This window comes from Pezoporus flaviventris, unplaced genomic scaffold, assembly GCF_033815535.1.
Source record: "Pezoporus flaviventris isolate CSIRO_AGI_PZ_B2104156 unplaced genomic scaffold, CSIRO_AGI_Pfla_v1 ptg000007l, whole genome shotgun sequence".
Lineage (NCBI taxonomy): Eukaryota > Metazoa > Chordata > Aves > Psittaciformes > Psittacidae > Pezoporus > Pezoporus flaviventris.
Window position 1 is genome coordinate 17311265 of NW_026892555.1, and position 24648 is coordinate 17335912.

Genomic DNA, 24648 nt, shown 5'->3' on the forward strand with positions numbered 1-24648 from the left:
ATATAAATTTATATGAAATACTGAATTACTGCCACTGGGTGGCATTGCAGGTCAAACTATGACATACAAGCATATAACATTCAGTGCACCAAAATAGTATGTTGTTATAATTATTTTACATATTTTCCAGTATTGTAAAGGTGTTTTGATGTATTCAGTGAAACATCTAAAAATGGGGGATGGAGGGGGTGTTCCTCACTAGTTTTCCTTTTTTTTTTTTTTTTCAGTTCTGCTGAATCATGTTTGATGGCAGATATAAGACTTCTCTATTTATTTATAGTCCCTTGATAGTGTTCTTTATTCAGAGGAGCTTTTTTTTTTCGCTGCAGAGTAATAATTATAATAAAATCCACTTAGGTCAGAGATGTCTCACTCCTGTTGATTCTTATGAGTTCCTTTCCATTTAGTGCTTTTTCTTTTAGGTAAAGGTGACATGGCATGAAACTCTTTGCTTAATTATCTTTGAACTATTTTGAGTCAAATTACTTTTTCAAGCATGAAACGGGAGATAAATACAATTCTAGAAAAGTGGCATCATTTTCTTTGTACTAGTCTGAAATATCCCACCTATCAGCGTTATTGAGAAATAATATTGAAAGATGGGATATAATTTATACATTCTGTATATTTGGTCTCTTTTTGGGTATGACAGAGTATGAATCAATGTTCCTGGGTTTTAGTAGTGCAGATTTATCAAAGTTGAAGGAGACCATGTATCATTCTGTTGAGTAGCTGTCATTAATTGCTGCTTGTTAATTGAGCCTCCAAAAAATGAAGAGCCCAGTGCTAGACTCTTAAACAAACAAACCGTCCCCCCAAAAAACACACCAAAACACCCCAAACAAAGTGCACAGAACAACCCATACAACAAACCCTACCATAAACCTAACAAAAGCAAAAATCGGCAAAAAAATCCTGACCAAACAAAACCAGGCAAAACTGTGTGACTGAATAAGGTGGTGATCTGATTGAAGTATTTCTTCTTTTCCATTTAGATTAACTTCTCTTTTTCCTGAATTTGCTTTATTAAAAGTCTCTGTTTCTTCTCTCTTTTGTGCTTTATTATTCTGCACTCAGCTCTGTTGATTTTCTCTTCATTTTTCCAAGGACCATCAAGAAAACTTGAACCTGGAAGGCTGTAGAAAGGAAGGAATGAACTTCATCCTAGTGTAAAATCTCCTATAAACTATTTGAGCACATGGTATGTGATAGCAGATGGCATTTGTGCACACACTTCACTTGATCACAGAATGGATTTCAATTAATTGAGGATGGAATAGTTACTGTAATTATTTCTCCTTGGCAGAGAGCTATATATACAGGATACATTTTGCAAGCAATTGATAACCTTATTTAAAGTGTTTTATGACAGTACAGTACAGATTTGTTTGAGTTCCTGGTTTAAAATTGCCCATATATTGTATAGTTCCTGACTCCTGTTTCTGAAGAATTAATTCAATGTTGCAATTGTGCAGTATTCCTGATCCCTTGTTATTCAGGGTGTGTCAGCACTACAGGCTGAAAAACTCAAGGCCAAAAACTTTATTCATGGTTATAAAGCTCATCACATTACAGTCAGCTAACCAGTAGTGTATTGTTCCAATAATTTTCTTGACAGGTTGTACATTTGCTTCAGGAACCATCTAATTTGGAATGTTCACTATGTGTTTCAGTTGCAATTCTGACAGCAGCATGTCTAGGGGGGTGAGGAGGGAGAAGTGGAGAAGAAAAGCCTTCTGAAGTAAGACAGTTTTAGGTTTTCTGTGTTAAAAAAGCTTTACATGCTTCCGCATGTGTGTTTAATTTCAGAAGAACAGTTAATGTAACTATACAGGAAGTAGATGACATGTACTTGGTTTCACTGGAAACAATTACCCTGGATTATATTTGATTTTGTCTTTAATTGCTTGCAGAATATTCACATCATCTCATGTCATGTTAGAAAAAATATCTCTGTGATAAAGCTTGATTGTACAAACAGCTTTAAAAACATTTTTCACAACAAACATATCCTTCTAATCTCTTTTACTGTAATGTAAATTTCTTTTAGTGTAATTTACTGTAAAATATTCTAATTATTTAAAGTAGGAATTGGAATGGGTAGCAGTCTTTCCCACTATGAAAGATGCATTTTCTTCTGTCTCCTTTGTGGATATTCTAGCTTGTTTTGAAGGGCCTTGGCTCTTCAAGGGAACAGTAATTTATTTATTGGAGGTGTATAGAAATCCCTCCTGTGTGGTGAATGTGAATAATGATTTGAGCTGAGTGGAATTAATACTGTTGGCTTGCAAATATCAACAGTGATTAGAAGACTAATTGCTAATTATACTCTCATTTTGCATAGTGTGACTGGGTATTTTTATTAATCAGACAGTATAATCTTGCACAGTTTCCTGTAGTCACTTTTACGTTAACAGCCCATGTCTCTGGTGGGGTCAGTTTTCACTGAGCCATCTAGTGACTGTCTGATGGATGGTTTTGTGACAGCTATGCAGTGGCACTGATTGCACTGCAAAATGATCTGCTGTTGCTGTAACTGGTGTTCTGGCAGAGCAGAGGAAACTGCTGGTTCTTCAGTAGGTTTTAAGTAGATGCTAAAGAGCATAAGAGGTCCAAGATGGGGACTGCTACATAGAGTTGTGAATGGCCCCTGATACGAGTATGGATGGAAGTGAAATACTGGAAATAGCTTTGCTCTGGTTTTGAGCAGAAAAGAGAAGAAAGTGGAAGCTAAAATAGTAGGAATTAAAGTAACTGTTGCTGTGAGAAGGATTAACCTTGAGGTGCTTTCCCCATACTCTGGTTTTAGAGGCTAATCGTCATGGACTGACAGAGTTTACTTAAAACTGTCTAAAGGATTTTACCTGTGTGAAGTTCAAGATAAACTTCCTGCAAGGAAGCTAAGGATCCTGGGTTGTTGACGGTACTGGAGAGTGAACCGGGGTTCCAGTCTGTCTGAGACTACTTGCAGAAGGATGGACTAGACTCCTACTGATGTCTTGGCTAAAATTTGATGATTTTCTATATTTTTAGATGTTGAAACTGCAGCTGATCTCTAGGTATGGAATAGGAAGAAAAAGCTGCATAGGTTAAATAAAAACTTGGCTTGTCTTAGGTAAGACCAGTTCTGATTACTGGCAGCTGAGGAGAGGTTTTCTGTTTGGAAAAATCTTCCTCAAGTGGATGAGCACAGGTAGCAAGCTTCTTGCCTTGAAGAAGGTACTGTAATAGCGAACAGCCAGTGTTTCAGCTTCTTTCAGTCAGAAAAAGCTTAGTTGGAAATTTTGGTGGCACTTTGGCTATTTCAGGGGTGGCTTCTGTTGAGAAGCTGCCAGAAGCTTCCCCCATCTCCAATAGATCCAGTGCCAGTCTGCTCCAAGACAGACCCAGCCCTGACCAAGGCCGAGCCCATCAGTGATGATGGTAGTGTGTCTGGGATAATACATTTAAGAAGGGAAAATGTTACTGCACAGGAGCAATTGCAGCTGGAGAGAGGAGTGAGAATATGTGTGAGAAACAGCTCTGCAGACAGCAAGGTCAGTGGAGGAGGAGGGCAGGAGGTGCCCCAGGCACCAGAGCAGAGATTCCCCTGCAGCCCGTAGTGCAGATCATGGTGAGGCAGGCTGTGCCTCTGCACCCCGTGGAGGTCCCAAACCTTCACTGGATCAGGCTCCTGGCAGGACCTGCAGCCCCATGGAGAGAGGAGCCTGTGCTGGAGCAGGTTTCTGGCATGAGCTGTGACCACAAGGGGGACCCACTCTGGAGCAGTTCGTGTCTAAAGGACTGTACCCATGGAAGGGGACCCATGCTTGAGCAGTTCATGAAGAGCTGCAGCTTGTGGAAAGGACTCCATTTGGAGAAGTTAATGAAGAACTTAAGGTCCTTTCCCACCCTAACTGTTTTATGATTCTGTTTCTTGTGGGAGAGACTCCATGCTGGAGCAGGTGAAGAGTGTGAGGAGTTCTCTCCTGGAAAGAAGGAGCAGCAGAAATGACATGTGGTGAACTGATCACAACCCCCATTCCCTATCCCCCTGTGCCACAGGTGGGGGCAGGAGGTAGAGTAAATCAGGAGTGAAGTTGAGCCTGGGCAGAAAGGAGGAGTTTGGGAAAGTGTAAAATTTGGTTTTACTTCTCTTTATCATGCTCTGATTTGACTGGTAATAAATTAAACTAATTTCCACAAGTCAAGTCTGTTTTGGCCATGACGGTAATCGTTGAGTGATCTCTCTCTGTCCTTTTCTTGATGCATGAAGGTTTTGTTACATTTTCTCCCCCTTGTCCAGCTGAGGAAGGCAGTGACAGAGCGGCTTTGGTGGGCATCTGGTGTCTGAGCAGGATGAGCCCACCACCATGGGCCACTAATGGTTATAGTTACTGCATGGTCTCAGTGAATGGCTGCACTGGCCTTCAGTGAGGTTGACCTGCTTTCCAAGTTTATGGTGAAATTTTAAACTATATATGCATAATGTATTTTTAGTCAAATAAGCCACACCTATCGACAAAGGATGGAAGAATCATTCTTAAGTTATGTTTGAACTGTCAACTATTACATGATAAATAAATGTTTAAATAGTTTTTTTTTATTATTTTTTTTTTTATTTTTACCTCCACCAGCTGTAGCAGAAGTGAAGCTTCGTGATGATCAGTATACCCTTGACCACGTGCGTGCTTTTGGCATGTATAATTATCTACATCTTGATTCCTGGTACCAGGATAGTGTCTACTATGTTGATCAGTTTGGAAGGATTATGAATCTGTCAGTGACTCTGGTAAGAATAAACTTTATTAAAAAATTACTGAATTTGAAAAGGTGGGAGATAGGATAGAAAATACAGCAGGTAGGAGCTGAATGCAAAAACTGGGGGAAGCTACTGCCAGGAACATAGGTAGATTAACACAAGTGCTGTTCACCAGGAAGGATGAAAGGATTTAAAGTGAGGTTTCTGACATACTTTCATTAATAGTATTGCATTAGTATTGCAGTAGTGCTTCCAGTCATCTGCTTCCAATGTGGGGAAGATAAACATAGTGACAAGCAGAAGAAAGAGTAGACACTTCTTTTCTAGTTGCTGACATTTCTCCCCTATGCTACTTAATGTTTGTTTGCTAATGTGAAAATCCTGACATTGTAGATACAAGGAGAGAAAGAAGCTATATGGATTAGAATTAGAAATGCAGGCCCTTATGGGCTAATAGCTTACTCTTGGCATTGCTTGTTGGAGGCAAAAAGATGCTGGTGGCCTTGAGCAAACTTGAAATTGTGCAAGCAAGCTAGCCACGTTTGGAAAAACATGACAGTTCTCTGCTTTTGTACTCATGTTCTTAAGTAGTAAAACTTTGTTTCTTTTGAGCCATTTTAATGCACTGAGGCACTAGTTTGCGGTACAGAGCTATTCTTCATTCTGGAGGTGAAAGGACACATTCTGGAGGTGATAGGCACCATGTTTCTGGTACATGCAATTGTAGTATTTGGTCATTAAGGAATAAAAGACTGGAAAGGAAAATATCTACTCTCATGCTACCAAGAAATTTGACTTGTAACCCTGCGGGACAAAAACCACAGGGAGATCTGTGATAGTTTGAGAGAGCATGGCTTACTCTGTGAAGGGTTTTGGGGTGGATATTATTAGTCCAAGGCCAAGCTGAGAAAATCCAGAAGTGGTAGTTCTGGACTTTTCAGGAAGTAGAGGTTTCCAAAGGATGTTAGATGGAAAACTGAAGCTGCAGAACAGTTCCTTTATTTTTCATGGAATGTAGAAGCAGTTGGAGCCTTTGGCAGACTCTTGCCAAGACAGAATAATCTTCTGGGATTTCTTCCAAATCTTTTGAGCTATCTGGTTTCCCAGTAGGAATGTCTAAAAGAAAGAAGCTTGTAAAGGAAAGCCTCCTGTGAAGCGTGGCTTGTCACAGCATCATTTTTTTTGTGCTTTTTTTTTGTGGTTGGTTAACCCTGCCTCACAACCAGACATGCACCCAGACATTCTCTGTGGTCCCTCTTCAACAAGCCAATGAGAAGATAAAACAGAAAAATTGTGGATTGAGATAAAAGCAGGAAGATCACTTACCAATTGCCATCACAGGCAAAACAGACTATACCTTGGGGAAATTAAATTAATCTATTGCCAAAAAAAACCTGGAGTAGGATGATGGGAAACAAAGTCACACAAAGCTCCTACCGGGAGCTGGGCTTGGGCTTTTCATGGGCTGTGGGGGAATATCTGCCCCACTGTGGTCCTCTTGGGGTTGGAAGCAGCCATGTGCAGCACAGGGCAGCCCTGTTCTGTTCCCACAGAGGTCACCTCTGCAGCTTGCCCCTGCCACCCCAACACAGACACCCCAATTCATTCCATTACTAGGAGGGCACTAAGGCGTGCAGATTTCTTTCTTAGCAGATAAAGGATTTTACTAGATGAAGGATTTTAAAACAGGCAGTAATTTGCATTTTTATGTCAGTAAATTGAAATAATAAATATTCTTCCCTAGGACTAGTGGGGCTGTTGTAGTCTTCAGGAAAATGGCACCTGGTTTATCTAGTCACGAGTTTCAGTTCCACCCTACTGTGAAATAAATAGCTGCCGTTCTGTGCCCTAATGCACAATGCAGCCTGTTTTGCAAGATGTGTTTGCATGTACATAAAAAGGAGGGTGTTTTCAGAAACATCAACAAGGTGTCTCATTACAAATGTGCCTGGCCATATGTTAGGCAAATGTGTATTGCAAATAATAATACTGTTTTCAGCCAAGAATAACTTACAAGTTAGCAATGGCCACAGTTAAAGTTAATGTCACTCGTCTTTAAAACAGAAGATATAACAGTTTAACATGCTTATCCTAAATTCAAAGTGAAAGAAGACATAGGCTTTTTAACACATACTTATTTCTAGTTCTACTTCCTGTTTTGGTTGCAACTTTGATTCTGATATGGCAGTGTGTTAGTTGTCCATAAATCATGACTTATCCCTGCAACTTAGGTGTTTCAGAAGATGTTTTCTGTGAAGGCAAAAAGAATAGGTAATACCTTGTCACTTGAGAGTAAAAAATAGTTAAACAAAGGAAGAACCTCCCTGGAGAAGTGGAAGGAGTTGGAGAACTGGATTGACAAGAAGCTGCATCTAGTTTCTTCTTAAAGAAACTGTGTTGCTCTCACTTAAACATAATTACAGTGAGGAAACCTGACTTCTGGTAAAATGACTACAGTTCTTTTAGTCAGTTCTTGCTAATGTAATACATGACTGTAGTATCTCATCATCCCCTCATATAGTAAGGGGTTACTACTGAATGTTGTTAACCAGGTGGTGCATAGAGAAACAGCAAGTCAAAGAGCAAATCTGATACAGAAGGGTTTTGAGGGCAGGTTGTGTTCCTGGTTCAAGACAGTCCATCCTTCATCCTTTTTGTTGTCAAACTGAGGTAAGAGACTGTTCTAATAAATGCCTGAAGTGAAATTAGTGATCAGAAACATTTTGAAAAGAGCATTTTCTTTCTTGCTTATTGAGAGGGTGACTTTGTAATGTGTAATGAAGATTATTTTTCACTTATTTCAGGAGATAAGAGTCTTGACATTCCTGTTTAGTACTGATAAATCTGATGTGAGCTTTAGAAGAGTAAATGGTTGATGCTTGATTTTTAATTACATACAAAGCTATTTGAAGCTTACTATTAAGATTCACTTGAAAGCTGATAGAAGTGTGTTCTTCTCTAATGCTACAGAGTATAGCCCTGTAGATCATTGTTAAGAGGGATGGTGGTGCTTCTTTCCATGATCAGATGCATGAAATTTGTTACTATTTCTTTCTCTAGGCACCAAAGTCATGGCTAGTTACAATGGAGCAGTTATTGTAGAGAACACTTCCTTTCGATGAAACCTTAATTGTGGGATTTTTGTTTGGTTTGTTTGTGTTGTGGGCTTGTTGTTGGGTTGGGGATTTTTTGATTGTTTGGTTTGTTGGGGTGTGTTTGTTCAGTACTTTCGTTCTGCCTTCCTGTATGTGTTATAAATTAGTGGAATAGTTCAAGGAGCACAGTGATTCAACCAGATCTGCAGAGTGACCCTGAATGTTTTCAGTAATTAAAAATCAAATCTGCATCTTTTCCATTGCAGGTTTCATAACAGCCCTTGTGCCTTTTTGGAGTATACAGTAATCTCTAATATGAATTCAAGTAGGCCCAAACGGCAAGCAGGCTATCTGCTTGTCATCTGCTCATTCTTGCTCTTGGTTATTAAAATGGTACTTAGCCAAATCCAATTCCTCTTGCTTACACTTGAACATGTTTTAAATGCATATGATTTTAATAACATCTGGAAAATACGAAGGATTTGAAATCCGCTCAAATACAGGATTCTCAACAAATGAGGTCCTGGCATGCTCTGCAAGCACAAGTGTGCTCTTTTTGCAAAGCATATATGTGCTGAAGTGCAAAGAACTCTTTTAAAGATGGTGTTTTATATGTATATTTTTGCCTTATTTCATAAATCAGAATGAGCGAGTTTCTTTTTCTGGAAGTAGGTATGTGTAGAGATGATTTCCCACCCCCAACCTGTCCATTGACCAAGTGAAAATGGAAGGACAGGAGATGCTTAGAAAGTACTGTAATTATTTGCATCTGAAATTTCAGGGCCTGTGATGAGTTGCTGGTTTAATCTGGTATTTTTTTCACTGCTATTTCTTAGTCTCATGCCCACCCTTACTGTAGTAAGAAAGTGCATTTTGTGTGGCACAGAATAGATGAATTCTTGTCTCCCCCACCCCAGTTTTCGGTATAATAATATGCTTCTGTTAGTGCTTCTTTTTACATGTTTGTAAACATCTTCCTTCAAATCTGTTCCTGTAATATTTTTCCTTCACATGCTGTTTTTCTGTTTTAGAGATCTATTTCAACTTAAATATATTTCAATTTTAGTGACACTAATGCTGATTTTTAGTAACAAGGAAAGAATTTCCTCATTTTTAAGCAAGAGTTTTCTGGTTTGTGGGCCTTTAAAATAATTGTAGATCAAGTGAGTGGAAATGAACCCAGTAAAATAAAGCTAAAAACAGTTTGGCTCTGTGACCATTAGTTATGTTCTCAACATAGTCTATTAAGAAGGTAGATTAGATTTAAAAAGGGAAATGTTGATCTGTAAAGGCTAGTCAGGCACTTTTTTTTCCAGATATAACTGTTTATTTGTCCAAATATATGGAGGTATGCTAGTCTGCAAAGTATCTGCCGAAACCTGTTGAAGCTAATTTTGTTTCATTTATTATATATGTGTATATAAATAAAATTAACTGCAAGATGAGGGGAAAGGACCATGACATCAGGAGACATGTTTCTTTAAGATACAGAACAGAAACAACAGAAATTAGTTTTGTTTGTTATTACTGGAAGATGTTTCTGGAGACCTGAGCTCAGATTCTGAAGTCTATGAATCAGTATAAAGGGCAAGGTAGTGGATTTTTTTGTTTGTTTGAATTATGTTGTTAGTATCCGCTATTCGTTTTAGTGTCATTAAACAGCCCAGGTTCAAAGGGACTACAAAAGAGAATAGGTTACAACCTTTCATGGGAAATCTGGATGAGATTATCTAGTACCTTAGGCCTCCAGTGATGGGAACTCTGCCATGTACTTGGAGAGGCTGTTCCAGTCATTGGTGGTTCTCACTGTAAAAATTCTGCTGAGTTGAAACCTCTCCTGGTGCAACTTTTACCCATTAACCCTTGTCTTCTCTGTGACTTGTGAAGGGAATGCCTCAGACCTATTTGTAGCCACTGTTTAAGTACTGGACTACTGTCATGAGGTACCCCCTGAGTCTCCTCCAGGGAGACAATACCTAAGTCCTCTGGTCTTGCCTCATAGGGCAGGTTCTCCAGCCCTTTGACTGTCTTCATGGCCTTTCTTTGCACCCTTTCCATTCTGTGTACGTTTTCAGTTGTGGGGACCTGAACTGGACACTGTACTCCAGGTGTGGCCTGACAAGCACTGACCAGAGTGGGATGATCATGTCTCTGTCTCTACTAGTAATGCCCCTGCAGATGCAGCTTCAGACCCGATTTAGAATGATAGAATAGTCAGGGTTGGAAAGGACCTTAAGATCATCTAGTTACAACCCCCATGCCATGGGCAGGGACACCTCACACTAAACCATGCCACCCAAGGTTTTGTCCAACCTGGCCTTGAGCGCTGCCAGGGATGGAGCATTCACAACCTCCCTGGGCAACCCATTCCAGTGCCTCACCACCCTAACAGAAAAGAATTTCTTCCTTATATCTAATCTAAACTTCCCCTGTTTAAGTTTTAACCCATTACCCATTGTCCTGTCACTACAGTCCCTAGCGAAGAGTCCCAGCATCATTATAGCCCCCCTTCAGATATTGGAAGGCTGCTATGAGGTCTCCACGCAGCCTTCTCTTTTCCAGGCTGAACAGCCCCAACTTTCTCAGCGTGTCTTCATACGGAGGTGCTCCAGTCCCCTGATCATCCTCGTGGCCCTTCTCTGGACTTGTTCCAACAGTTCCTTGTCCTTTTTATGTGGAGGACACCAGAACTGCACACAGTATTCCAAGTGAGGTCTCACAAGAGCAGAGTGGAGGGGCAGGATCACCTCCTCCGACCTGCTAGTCACGCTCCTTTTGGTGCAGCCCAGGATATGGTTGGCTTGTCTGAGCTGTGAGCGCACACTGCCGGCGCATGTTCATTTTCTCATCAACCAACACCCCCAAGTCCTTCTCCGCAGGGCTGCTCTGAATCTGTTCTCTGCCCAACCTGTAGCTGTGCCTGGGATTGCTCTGACCCAGTGTAGGATCTTGCACTTGGCATGGTTAAACTTCATGAGGTTGGCATCAGCCCACCTCACAAGTGTGTCAGGGTCCTTCTGGATGGCATTCCTTCCCTCCAGCATATCAACTGAACCACACAGCTTGTGGCATCGGCAAACTCACTGAGGGTGCACTCAATCCCACTGTCCATGTCGGCAACAAAGATGTTGAACAAGACCGGTCCCAGTGTGGATCCCTGAGGGACACCATTCGTTACTGGTCTCCAGCCGGACATTGAGCCATTGACCACAACTCTTTGCATGCGGCCATCCAGCCAGTTCTTTATCCACCGAGTGGTCCATCCATCAAATTGATGTCTCTCCTATTTAGAGACAAGGATGTCGTGTGGGACAGTGTTGAACGCTTTGCACAAATCCAGGTAGATGACATCAACTGCTCTACCCCTGTCCATCAGTTCTGTAGCCCCATCATAGAAGGCCACCAAATTGGTCAGGCAGGATTTCCCCTTAGTGAAGCCATGCTGGCTGTCACCAAGCACCTTGTTGTTTTACGTATGCTTTAGCATGCCTTTCATGAGAATGTGCTCCAAGATTTTCCCAGGCACAGAGGTGAGACTGACTCGTTTGTAATTTCCTGGGTCATCCATTTTTCCCTTCTTTAAAATGGGGGTTATATTTCCCTTTTCCAGTTGTTGGGAACTTCACCTGACTGCCATGATCTTTCAAATATGTTGGACAGTGGCTTAGCAACTTTGCCCATGTTGCTGCACCAGTGCACTGCTTGCTCATGTTCAGCTTGCTGTCCACCAGTACACTCCAGTCCCTTTTAGCAAGGCTGCTCTGCAGCCACACAGATCCTGGCTGGCTCTCGGCTCTTTAGTTATTCTGTACTAGGTGCAGCACCTTGCCTTTCTCTATCTTCACAATGTTCTTGCTACTCCACTCTTCCGGGCTATCTGTGTCTCTGTGCAAGACATGTCTGTCCACCCCATCACCTAGTTTGCTGTCATCAGCAAATATGGTGAGGGTGCTTTCAATTTCTTCATCCAGGTAATTTATGAGGATGTTGAACAGGATGGGGCTTGGAATGAATCTGTGGCGGACCCCTCTCGTGACAGACTGTGAGCCCATTTTATTTGGCAGCTGCTTAGTTCAGTTGAAAAACTTCAAGCAATTAAGTTCTATTTCAGCTTTTTGAAAGATTATAGAGATGTGACTGATGTTGCTGAATCTGCAGTCTGCATCTTGTGTTTTTCTTTAAGAATATTTTGTTTGTACTCTTAATACTGCAGCCTGATCTACTTTATAGGTAAATCAAGCTGAATTGCTGATAAAGCATGTCCTGACCATTTTTTAAACTGCAGTGCCGAGTTCTTCATGAATCATAAATATTTGTTCGGGGTTTTTTTCCTAACAAACCTTTTGGACATTCAGAGATTACTTTAACTCACAAAAGGCAGGTAAATTGTAGTCCTTTGCAGGCAGTGGCATTGCTGGCATTCTGCAAGCCAAATAGCAGAGAGTTACAAAGCCTTAAGCGACAAAGAAGGGATGTGAGAGTGAAGGCAGAAGATAAAGTATAATCCCTAAAATATGTCCTGGAAGACATGCCTTTGTACTTAATGACAACAGTTGGAAATCCATTTTACAGCACAAAAGCAGTTTCTTCTGCTAGAATTAGCAGGCAATGAAGAAGGCAACATAGAACTAAAGCAGGACTTCTGAGAACTGGTGATATAGATGACATTAGTAATTTTGCACTATTATGCAATCAGCCTGATTTGTGTAAAGTTTATACTGCAGGAAATACTGGATTTATCTTTATGTTTTGTTGGGGGCTTTTTTCCCTTTATGAAAAGAAGAAAATCAGTGTTATATATTATTTTTTGTCATGTTTGCTGTAGTCTCTCTCTTCATGCTCAAAAACAATCCATGCTTGCAGTTTAGCTTAAAAAATAAGATTGCAGTGTGCCACTGATAGAGCATGATATATTTATCTTGATGCATAGTAGAATCACAGGATTTTTTAGGTTGGAAAAGACCTTTAAAGTTGAGTCCAGCTGTTATCCCAGCACTGCCAAGTCCACCACTAAACCATGTCCCGAAGCACCACATCTACACGTCTTTTAAATATCCCCAAGGATGATGACTCCACCACTTCCTTGGCAGCCTGTTCCAATGCTCAGTAACCTTTTTGGTGAAGAAATTTTTCCTAACATCTAATCTAAAACTCCCCCAGTGCAACTTGAGGCCATTTCCTCTTGTACTATTGCTTGTTACTTGGGTGAAAAGACTGACACCCACCTTGCTACAATCTCCTTACGCATAGAGAGTGAGAAGGTCTCCCCTGAACCTCCTTTTCTCCAGGCTAAACAACCCCAGTTCCCTCAGTTGCTCCCGCTTTAGACTTCTACTCCAGACCCTTCACCAGCTTCATTGCCCTTCTTTGGATGTGCTCTGGCACCTCAATGTCTCTCTTGTATTGAGGGGCCCAAAACTTAACACAGTATTCCAGGTGTGGCCCCACCAGTGCTGAGTACAGGGGGGTGATCGCTTCCCTGGCCCTGCTGTTTCTGATACAAGCCAGGATGCTGTTGGCCTTCTTGGCCACCTGGGCACAAGCTGGCTCATGTTTCGCTTTGTCAGTCAGCACCCCCAGGTCCTTTTGTGCCAAACAGCTTTGCAGCCACTCTTCCCCAGGGCTGTAGCATTGCATGGGATTGTTGTGACCGCAGTGCAGAACCTGGCCCTGAGCATTGTTGAACCTCATACCATTGGCCGTAGTCCATTGATCCAGCCTGACCAGATCCATCTCCAGAGCCTTCCTGCCCTACAGCAGATCAACACTTCCACCCAACTTGGTGTTGTTTGCAAACTTAATGAGAGTGCACTTGATCCCCTCTTCCAGATCATCAATAAAGATATTAAACAGATCTGTCCCCAGTACTGCCCCCCTGGAGAATACCCCTTGTGACTGGCTGCTGACTGTATTTAACTCCATAGGATAATCATAATGTGATGGAAAAATTATTTGCAAATATGATAGGAGTTATTACAGCTTTGTTAGCTAATCACAGTTAATAAAATGACTTAATAAAATGGCTGCTCTAGGAAAGCTGAGAAATGATATATCAGCTTGATATTCTGCTGATATTATATATAACAGAATAGGCTAAAATTCTTTTTAATTCAGAAGTGAATTTTTATGAACTAGTTTGAATACAGTTCTGTGGCTGTTATTTCTTTTAAAGTCTCCACATTTTTACTGGGACTAGAATTATTTGAGGTAGGTGATTATATGTAATGCTAGGGGAAAAGTAGTGAAAATCCTTTTTAAGTAACTAGTGCTGTAAAATGGAAAGAAAAAAAATGAATGCTGAAGTATCAGCTATGGAACACTTGTATTTTCAGTAAATAGAAATCAATAATGAAACCGCACCACTTTTCCCACATACATGGGAATGATGCTTGCTACCCCGTTTTTCCAAATATACTCAACTGCACAAAGAAACTGGTGAGTTGTTACTGAGATTTGTTAATTTGACTGTAACAGTTACTGAAATTGATAAATGCTTCATAAAATCTTAGCAGGTGACTGTTCCCTTACAGGACACTGCTCTACAAAAACCAAGAGAAGTTTTCCGGCTGCCTACAGATTTGACAGCTTATGATAATCGCCTTTGTGCCTCAATACACTTCTCATCTTCCACATGGGTTACCCTTTCTGATGGTACAGGAAGACTGTATTTAATTAAATCAGGCAAGCGTGGAAACAGTACATCTGAAAAGTGGGAGGTAAGTCTTGCAATAACATATTTAAGAATTGTACATCTACCAAATCATTCTTACTCTTGCATTTCTAATGAGAATTGTATGTATGTAATGTGAAGAATTAAGCTTTAAATCATAACTTTATCACTGATACAGGATTGTGTTCAGTGAATAATGACAGAATGAGTTTTTTATGCACAAAGTAGCTAAAATGCAAGTGTTGGAAAGGGAACGTTTTGACTGAATGAAAAATCTAACTAAAAGTGTCTCTGCATAGGTGGCTAAGTGCTTGTCTAGTTGGAACTTTTTCTAAACGCTGTTTCCTCTTTCCCTTACCCGTTTATATGCCTGTTTAGGATTCTACCCCCCCTATTTTTTATTGTTTGCTATTTCAACTGACCTGTGGAATAATATACAATATTTTTAAAGGCTGAAATTATTATCAACCAAGCTAAAAGCCATGTTCATTTTTAAGTTAGGAGATTTCTGGTTTATGCACTTAGCTCTGGAAGATTATTGGTACTGAATATTTTCACTTAAAATTGTTTTTCAAGTTGTTAAGATTGCATCTGATTTCTTATGATTAAATTCATTACATAATTAATTATTTGAAAGGGTCTTGAAGTGATTTTGTGATCTTCCTACACTGATAATGGTATTGGTTATTCTGCCTGAACACAGCAAATGTAATTTAAGTTACATTTCTGTCTGAGCTACTGTGACTGTCTTGGTCTGTGGTTAGTTCCTATTTATTCATGAAAGATGAATGTGGTATAAATCTGGCACATTTCACATCTATTTTCTCTGTTAGAGGGCAGCTTCTGAAATAGTCAAGGAGGTTTTAATACTGGCAGGAACTCAGATATATGTCCTGAAGTGGAAGATTTCAGCATGATGGATTAGCTCCTTCTCCTACACCTTTTGAGAGTTGAGTAACTAGAAAATTCGTCATCCTGTTCTGTATATGGTTGGTAATAAATACCAGCTGTTTTTTATACTGTTCTATGAGAATGCTGGTGCATACATAAGTGGCATTGGACTTACCAGTGCTAAAAAAAACATGAGATTCATATGCTGAGGTTCTGTCAGCCTTGAAATTAACTTTTTGAGTACGTATAGCACCCAGTGGTTTAGAGTGATGTTAGCATCCCAACCCCATAAATCCTCAGACCTTACCTGGTTTCAGTAACAGCAGCTGGATTGAGCCTATAATTGTTCAGCCACTGCAGTTTGAATTCAGAGAATCATAGAATCAACTAGGTTGATTCCTTGTCATTTTTTTCTTTTGTTTCATGTGCCAATATTTTGTTTCTTCTTCTTTGCTGCCTGGATTCATTTCATTTTTATGTTCTTGGGGGTTTTGATGAATAAGTACTGGTTTTGAGAAAGGCTGAAATACATCGTTTCTAGAATTAAAACTTCTAGCTGGAGATACCAATTGCTGAATCTCTCAAACTACAAGATGTGCAGTCCTCTTCTGTGATTATTTTTTTAATATTTACAGTGGTGTTTATTAACCTTTCAATATGACATATTTCTGTACTCTGCCCACCTAGTCCCATCCAAATACTGGGTGGACTTTTTAAAATGGTATACATAAAAAATTAAAAACTTACAACCCTACCTTCTTCTGTGCATGAATATTATACTCCTTCATTTCATTATAGGTTTTTGTTTCTTACTCCCTTTCAACTTTATAGAGAAGGAAAACTGAATCTATTTGTAAAGATAGTAGCTAAATAAAGAGAGCCCTTGTCCCCTCAGTAGTGGTTGATGGTTAAACACTGGCAGCCAATGCACTGGACCTTTTTATCTTCTTGTTTGCACATGTCAAGTTCTACAGAGATTTTCAGGATGTTGGGGTGCCTAGAGAAGGGGTGAAGGCCTTGGTGACATGCCTACATCTTTCATGTGAGACTGTTTCCCCCGGTTGATATGCTGTGTTTATGGATCCTGTTCTGTTTGTCAGTTGTATCTCTACTTATTGTAGTAAACAGCCATAATGTAGGTGTTTTCTTTATGCTTTGTTTAATGGCCCATCTAATGATATTATAATATAAGCAGTAATAATTTCTCTGCCAGTGTGGTTTGTGGGAAGCAAGGTTTAACTGGTTTGACGTTCATTGGAGCCTTTCACTGCTTTCTGAGAAAGAGCAAGACTTCCAGTTTTAACTAACTGACTTTATACTACACTTTTGTCTTCTAGATTGTGTTTAATGAAGAACTAGGAAATCCATTTACTATCACACACAGTGTTTCATTTGTAAAATCTGATACTCATTCAGTAGCTGTGCTGCTGCTTAGGGTAGAAAAAGATGAATTGGACACAAAAGGAAGTGGATTTCATATTACCTTGGAATGGGTTACAATTGCAGAGATAAGCAAAGAGGGTAAGTCTTTTACATTTATATTACTGGCGACTAATGTTTTTAAAAATAATAAATCATGCTTTTAGTTTTTGTCTTAGAAGTCTAAGAAAAAACAAAAAGCTAAATGCTTAGCTTCCTTCTGACCTTCTTTACAGGAAAAATCATTTACTGTGAACTTACCCAAAAGGTGACAAAGACTTACTTAAAAAAAATTGGAAGTGTTGGAGGTTGTTTGAAAATGCTCCACAAGAGGTTTGGTCACACAATGTCAAGTTGAGAGGTTGTGATGCCTTTTAACAAGTGAGCATGTGCTGCAAGAGACACAAACAATTTTGACGTGTTTCAGTACACAGTTAAATTCGGTCAAATAACAGCTCGTATAATGAGTGGCTAACTTCCCACTACAGCAAAGACATGTTCTCTTTCGTCATATATCTAAGACAAAGTAATATGTTAATCTTTTAAAGCAGGTTACTCTGTTGCTTGGAGTCTCCTGGTTGTATAGATCTCTAACTAATTGGATGGTTGAATCTCTTTAATTAATACGCCTGCCGTGCCCTAACATCTTAGGAGAAGGAGGGGGGCCCTAGCACCATTAAGTACCAGAATTATGTTATAGTTTGGTTGTTACTCTCCACCCTGCTTGCTTAGTAAACAAGATAACCAGCTGAGAAGACATAAGTTGCATCTGGCTTTTCCATTATTATCTGTATTCTACGACTTCCATGTTTCTTTTAAGCTTAACATTGAGGTCAAACAGGAACATACTTTTGAGTGCTGGTGTCATAGATGATTTCTATCATCGTAATCTGTTCTTGTCCTAGTGAGTTACAAGTTCAAGTAAAATTGTATTTACAAGTGCAGTGATATTTTTTTTTTAATGAAGAGATGAAGCATAAACATGAAAAACTAAATAATTCCTAGGGATAATTTTATCACTTGTGAGAATTTAATGAAGTTGTTTTTTGCTAAAAATCCATTAGTGCCATCTGGTTATTATTCAGAAGTTGATCAATTACTGAGGACTCTGTGGGTAGTAGGATTCTAATGGAAAAAGAACAAACATTGTGCTGGAACCTGCCCTCTTCATGGTGTTTTGAGTCATCAGTACTCATGAGCTTTGGTGCACAGTAGGGAATGGCATGGTCCTTGATGCCAGTAGCTAATATCTGGGACCTTTTAAAGGGCAGTGTTTTGCTAAAGTTGAAAAAGATGGGCATGGGCGTTTTCCATTATGAATAAAGTGTTATCACTAGCGTATCACTGCTGTTCCGGTTCTAACAGCTCAGAAATTATCACCGAATGGTTTGGGTTGGAAGGGGCCTTAAAGCTCATCTAATTCCAACACCCTGCTACAAGTGGGGACACCTTCCAGCAGAGCAGGTTGCTCAAGGCCTTGTCCAGCCTGGCCTTGAACACTACCAGGGATGAGGCAGCCACAGCCTCTCTGGGTAACCTGTGTCAGGGCCTCACAGTGAAGAATGGAACAAAACGAGTATTTGGAAAATTTGTTTGTGCAGAGGCTGTGGGTGGTTTTGTTAATTGCTGGTTTTAGCTGTGATTAACAAAGACCTCATAAGAAAAAGGGGCAATGTTCTGTTCTTTTAGATTAGTTAGATTAATTTTAGGGTCTACATATTTAACAAACTCATTGGAAAACAGAAGAGAAATTTCTTTTTAAACTACAGTACTGTGAATTAATTGGTAGGTTTGGTTGGTATATTTCAGTGTAATGAGATTCTTGTATAATAATTTGCCATCTAGAAAAATATTACCAGTAGGATATTTTTTTAATTTATTCTATAGGTGATCACAGATATGAAATCTTGAAAAGGAGAGTTTTGCAAGGAAAATCAGTCCCCCATTATGCAGCAATAGAGCCAAGTGGGGATGGTTTAATGATTGTTTCCTACAAACCATTCAAATTTATGCAAGGTGAAGACAACAAATCAGAAGAAAATGATGATGCAGAAGCAACAAAGGAAAAGAAAGGTAAGACTTACCTGGCAGATTGTGATAGGCTGCTCTGTCTCTTGGGTTAGATTCCCTTCCCCCCTAAAAAAAAAAACAACAAAACCAAAAGCTAAGCAAACAAACAGAAAACCTGAAACAAAACAAAAGAAAAACTCAAACTTTTTTAAAGAATGAGAATCCTGTAAAAGATTCATTTCTCCAGTGAAAAAGCAGTTCAGGAAAAAATAATAAACTTCAACAAAAATTATCCATGCTTTTTTTCCTTTAAGATCAAAGCAAAATGAAATAAAACCTTATTAATAAAGTTGGTTTATCATAATTATCACTGAGCTCTGTAATATATATATTTATGTAGCTCTGTCATTTCAGATTTGATTTTGCTTCTGAATATGAGGCATTATTAGTTAATGAGCCAATCCTAAGTGAGTGATACTGGCACAATCTTTGTCCATGGTGCAAAAATCTGTTTGGAAACAATATAAAAAGATCTATTTTCTGGAATGTATAAATGTTGCACGGTGTGACAACTGTGACATTGTACATGTAATAGGAATAGTCTGTAGGTATAAATCTTGAGGCAAAGGAGTTCTTCAGTGCACTGAGGACCATAATGCAGTGTCTCTGCAGTTGTCACCTGAATTAGTTAGTTCAGTGTTTTAAGGATTTTAAGGGCTTGAGTTGTGTGGTAGGTGTGATTAAAGAAACACAGTAAAGAGCTCTGTATGGCTCTTACACATGCGTGAAATGAGCTGTGCTGCGCACATACAGTGTTGCTAAAGCCCAGATACCTGTAATATGGAATACTGCTTGCAGCAGTACCTGTAGAAAATTTCTTGTGGCACAGAAATCTAATGGTACAGAAAGTACTGAAACCTGAACTCCTAGTTCAGGGGAAAGTTTTAATACCTATTTAAGAGAGGTGAGAAGTCTGAGCTACTTTTTAGGTGCAATTCAGTTGTCTCATAAATCAAAACTTTTAGTATTTTATGTAATCTGTGTCAAAGTTTAGAATTTTGAAGGTTGTCTTATCTCAGATACTAATTGTTTCTAGGAAGTGTGGCTGATCCATTGCAAACATGAAATTTGTGGTAAGGGGCAGCAGTGTAAGAATCCTTCCAAGGTCAGAGTTGCTGATGCTGATCAGTGAAATCTTGTCTTGTGGTAACTTAAGAGCATCTAAAGGGTCTATCCATACTTTAATTTTCTTCTAAATAGGAAGGTAACATGTACAAGATTGCTTCTTAGAAAATGAATGCATCTTGTGTTTTCTGTGACCAACTGTGCATTACCCAGTTAATGCTGTCATCGCTTTCCTATTGTATAAATGTTTCTCTTAAAAGTCCTCTTCTTGTCTATCTTGATAATTAAACTGCTACATCAGACGGATTCTATGCTCAGGAGCAGAAGTCAGTTGTTACCTCTTGGGCAGGCAGCTTTATTTCATCAGCTGAGGCAGATGAAGACCATTTGGTTTTCTAAAGTTATTTCTGTTGAATAGTCAGTGTAGCTTCTGGCAAAATAGGTAAGAAAAAATGTTCACATTTTTGAATGGCATATACTTCTGAGTATGCGGTAGCTTGTCAGTACCCCTGCACCTCGTATCTCTTCAAATTATTAATCATTAATGTTTCAATGTATTTCGAGTACATTTTGATTATCAATTTTGTAATGCTACAATAAAATTAGAGTTATAGCTTATTATATAGCATGTCAGCATGTTTGAGTATAGACATGAGTATAAAATGCTCTCCTGAAAAGGGACAGAAATTAATTCGATTGCTAAAAACTGTTTCTCCATTTTATAATAAGAATATATTTTATGTAAGTTGTTGTCATGGTTTAAATTCAGTCAGCCATGCAGCCGCTCTCTCACTCCCCCCCCTTTCCTTCCCCCTCTCCCAGAGGGACGGGGAGGAGAATCAAAAGAATGTAACTCCCATGGGTAGAGATAAGAACAGTCCAGTAACTAAGGTATAACACAAACCACTGCTGCTGCCACCAATAATAATAATAATAAGCAAACTGACAAGGGAAGAGAATACAACTGCTCACCACTCACCGACCGATACCCAGCCCAACCTGAGCGGTGATCTAACCCTTCTGGGTAACTGCTCCCAGTTTATAAAGTGAGCATGATGTGCTGTGGTATGGAATACCTCTTTGGTTAGTTTGGGTCAGGTGTCCTGTCTCTGCTTCCTCCCGGTTTCCCCTCCTCCCTGGCAGAGCATGAGACTCAGAAGGTCCTTGGTCAGAATAAACATTACTGAGCAGCAGCTAAAAAAATCGGTGTTATCAGCGCTGTTCCCAGGCTGAAAGTCAAAAACACAGCACTGCACGAGCTACTGAGAAGGAGAAAAATGACTGCTACAGCGGAACCCAGGACAGTTGTTCAGAGTAAAAGTTAATTTCCACTCTTCACAAACTTCTATTTTGTATCTTCTAGTATTGCACACTGGAATCCAGGACAGCATTTGTAATCTAGTTTGTATTATTCTGCATCTTTCCAATTGCAGACCCTCTCTATTACTGGCAGCAGACTGAAGATGATGTTACAATAACAGTGCACATTCCTGAAGACATCAGTAAGGATGACATAAAAGTACGCTTTTCCCCAGATAACATATGTGTTATACTGAAAGATCAGCCTCCCCTGATGGAAGGAAAACTGTATTCATCTGTGGACCACGAAAGCTGCACATGGATAATTAGAGAGAACAAAAGGTGTTGTATATGGGGTTTAGTCTTCCTATTGATAGCAAATGTCCGAAAGAATTAGAGGGATTAATATTAGTATATAGCTTATACTAATACTGTATACTAAAATATGACTTTTCAGTTCTTGAGTATTAGGTATCATAGTGAAAAATAACTCAGCTGAGTAATTCTCTTTTTTTATTACTTAGTCAAGTGAGCGATGCATGAATATCAGGCTTCTGTTTTAATGGAAAACAGTAAATACACATTTCAATGTAATAAATTGCATTTGATTCTTAATGTTGGTACTGCAGTACCACTTTAAATCTGTTGATTAAAAGAATAAAACTTCCTCCAGGTATCTTCTGTAGAAGTATGCTGCTTCTAATACCAGTGCAACTGCCTCAGAAACTTGATTCAGCATTCACTGAATAGTTATTGCTGCAATGTAGTAATTAATAACTTAGAAGGTTTCCCTTTTCTGTCAGGTGACAGACTGTCATTGTAGGCCCTATGAGTATATCTAGAAGTGAATATAATAAAACTAACATTCTATTGTTATATCCATCTGTTGGTCTGATGCAGTAATTAAATGGAATTGCTGTATTGATGCATTGGGCTCTGTCTCTTGTTTTCTGTTTGTTTAGTTAGTTATTCCTAACATTCATACCAGGTTCTCCTAAGTTTGTTGTTGGCTTGTTTTGCAGGTTACATAAATTGTATCTTCTGAGACATGATTTTAGATACGCAGTGTAGATAATAAATTATTGTAGTATTTGATGCCTGTAAAATACTAGTGGTTTTGTCCTAGATGTTTTATGAAGGTGGTTCATACTTAAGTAGCCCTGTTAAGTAGTACTTGGGTTTCAAATAAACTGTCACTCTTTGAACAGATTTCTTTACAGGACATCTCCTTGTAATATTTAAAATATTTTAATAAGACTGCTTCAGGGAAAACTACATCTACATCAAAAACTCTTAGGGACACTTGCATGAATACAGTGTCTTTATTCTTAGGCTTTTAGAAATCATGTGTCCTTGGTCTGTTTTCCTTTAGAATATTTTCCATTAGAATAGTTTGTTTTATAAAGTGAATACTAATGATTTTGTTATATGATTTTCATTATTAACTCAGTTTGGAGTGCTCAAATCTGTATTTAGAGCTTTTTGATTATTAGTCTGAGAACTGGATGCAGTGTTTTCATTAGTACTCTTTGTCTTCTATTTGCATTTTAGTTTGGAAATTTCTCTAATTAAGAAAAATGAGGGACCCCGGTGGCCAGGGCTAATAGTTGGTGACACAAGAGGGGAATTCATTATGGACTCTTCACAATGCTCTGAAATATCTGAAAGCCTGATGCATCTTACCTCTGAAGTAATGGTAAGGAGTTGAAAATAAAACACTTGTAATTCTTGTACATTTGCATGTTGTCTTTTGATATCGTTATTTGCACTTCATTAACATAGCTTATTGGTTCAGTTACTGTTCAGAATCCTAACTGCATTCATTTTTAACTGAAGTTGTTAATGTAATGGCACTTGAGTTGTGAATATACTTTGAACAGCAGTATGCTCATGGGGGACTGAATTTAGCTTCCGTGATAGTGTCTGTGCACCAAAACGAGAGAATTGATTTAGTATTGAAAATAAATTTTGTTCCCATCACTTACAGTGTGGCAGCTTTTTTTAAGGTTGATTTAAGTGATTTTGAAGGATGTCTGTTTCTTGTTTATCAATAGGTTAGCAACACTTTTATACTGTCTTCCTAGGGATACTGTAGTTGACTTACAGGCTGTGAAGGCAGATGACATTTTTGAAAGGAAAACTTTATGAAGGCAGAAGTATGATTCATGAACTTTCTGGCATTATTGTTATACAGGGAGATTTAAATTAAAATGTAATTTTTAACTGCTGCTTGCTTGATACTTTCACTTTTGGTTTAAATAGAAAATGGCATCTCATCTAAAACTTGTGAAGTGTGACTCCCTGTGGGCCTTGATATATTGCTTCTGGATTATTACTTTTTTTTAATAAGGCTGAAAAGTGTTATTAAAATAAATTCTGTTGAGTGCTCTAAATTGATTTCTCTGTCTCCCTCACTATTTATGGGTAAGATACTACTGTAGTACGTCTTTAGACCAGAGACTTAACTGGGAACTTCACATTTGTTTTCTTTGTAACTCATACTGAGCTTAAAGTGATGGTAATTATTTTTTTGTCACAACTTTTCAGCTTGTTTGCAATAATGATCATGTAAAAAAAAAATAGTCATAGGTTCATTTACATAAATGTTGTATATTTTCTGCAACTTTAGCTACGCACGTATAATAAAAGCATAGATTCTTTTTGGACCTCAAATTGCTTGTGGTAATGATATTTACCTGGGAAGGTTTTTTAAAAAGCTACCCAGTGAAACAGGAAACCAGGGGCCATCAAGAATGTTGATAGAGGAGAGCTGACCCCCGAAATCTAGCCTCCAAAGAGACAGATTCCCTGTTTTAAGTCTTGTGTGTTAGCCTGCTGTATATGACATTTAATTTTTTCTGGTTTCTGCCATTTAAAGACATTTCTTTATTATCTTCATCTTTGTTTTCTTTGGATTTAAATTGTTTAGCAATTAAAAAAAATTGTGGTGATCTCCCTCACTTTGTGAACTGAACTAAAATAAAAAGTTAATAATCAGCTGAAGTGGAGGAAGAAATGAGCATAGGAACTCAAGAACTCCCTGTCAGATGAATTGAGTCAGTGCCATCTCTGATCTTCCCATACACATTCTGTTAGGCTTCAGATTTCAGCTTATATTAGTTGTCTAGATGGGGTCTTATTTCCTGGACAAGAAGCAACATGAACTCATACTTGATGAGGAAGTGTATATTTTTGCCTTCTGTTAAATAAAGGTCCCTTTCTGTTATCAAGAAATTAGTTCTTGAAATAGATCACAAAGGTAACCTAGTTGTTTTGAAAACGTGGTTGTTTCGAAAATTATCCAATATGTCATTAGCAGAAGTAGGCTGTTTCTCTATGTAGTTGTGTTCTTACCCTTTAATTAGTAGTAAAAGTCATGGGTTTTCCTTTTTTCAACT

General features: G+C 38.8%; 1 protein-coding gene across 5 annotated transcripts in view; it reads left to right on the forward strand.

Annotated features, from left to right (window-relative positions):
* NUDCD1 (NudC domain containing 1) overlaps positions 1-24648 on the forward strand; it is a 34866-nt gene that overhangs the window by 4419 nt on the left and 5799 nt on the right. For 2 of the 5 annotated variants that reach the window (XM_061447863.1, XM_061447862.1), the window contains 7 exons: positions 1108-1201; positions 4617-4771; positions 14367-14552; positions 16735-16918; positions 18704-18889; positions 21379-21592; positions 22802-22946. In XM_061447863.1, coding sequence (XP_061303847.1) covers positions 4679-4771; positions 14367-14552; positions 16735-16918; positions 18704-18889; positions 21379-21592; positions 22802-22946 — 1008 coding nt within the window. In that variant the 5' untranslated portion in view covers positions 1108-1201; positions 4617-4678. Of the gene's footprint in view, positions 1-1077; positions 1202-4616; positions 4772-14366; positions 14553-16734; positions 16919-18703; positions 18890-21378; positions 21593-22801; positions 22947-24648 lie in introns of all 5 variants that reach the window. The other 3 variants (XM_061447861.1, XM_061447859.1, XM_061447860.1) reach the window with 3 other exon arrangements.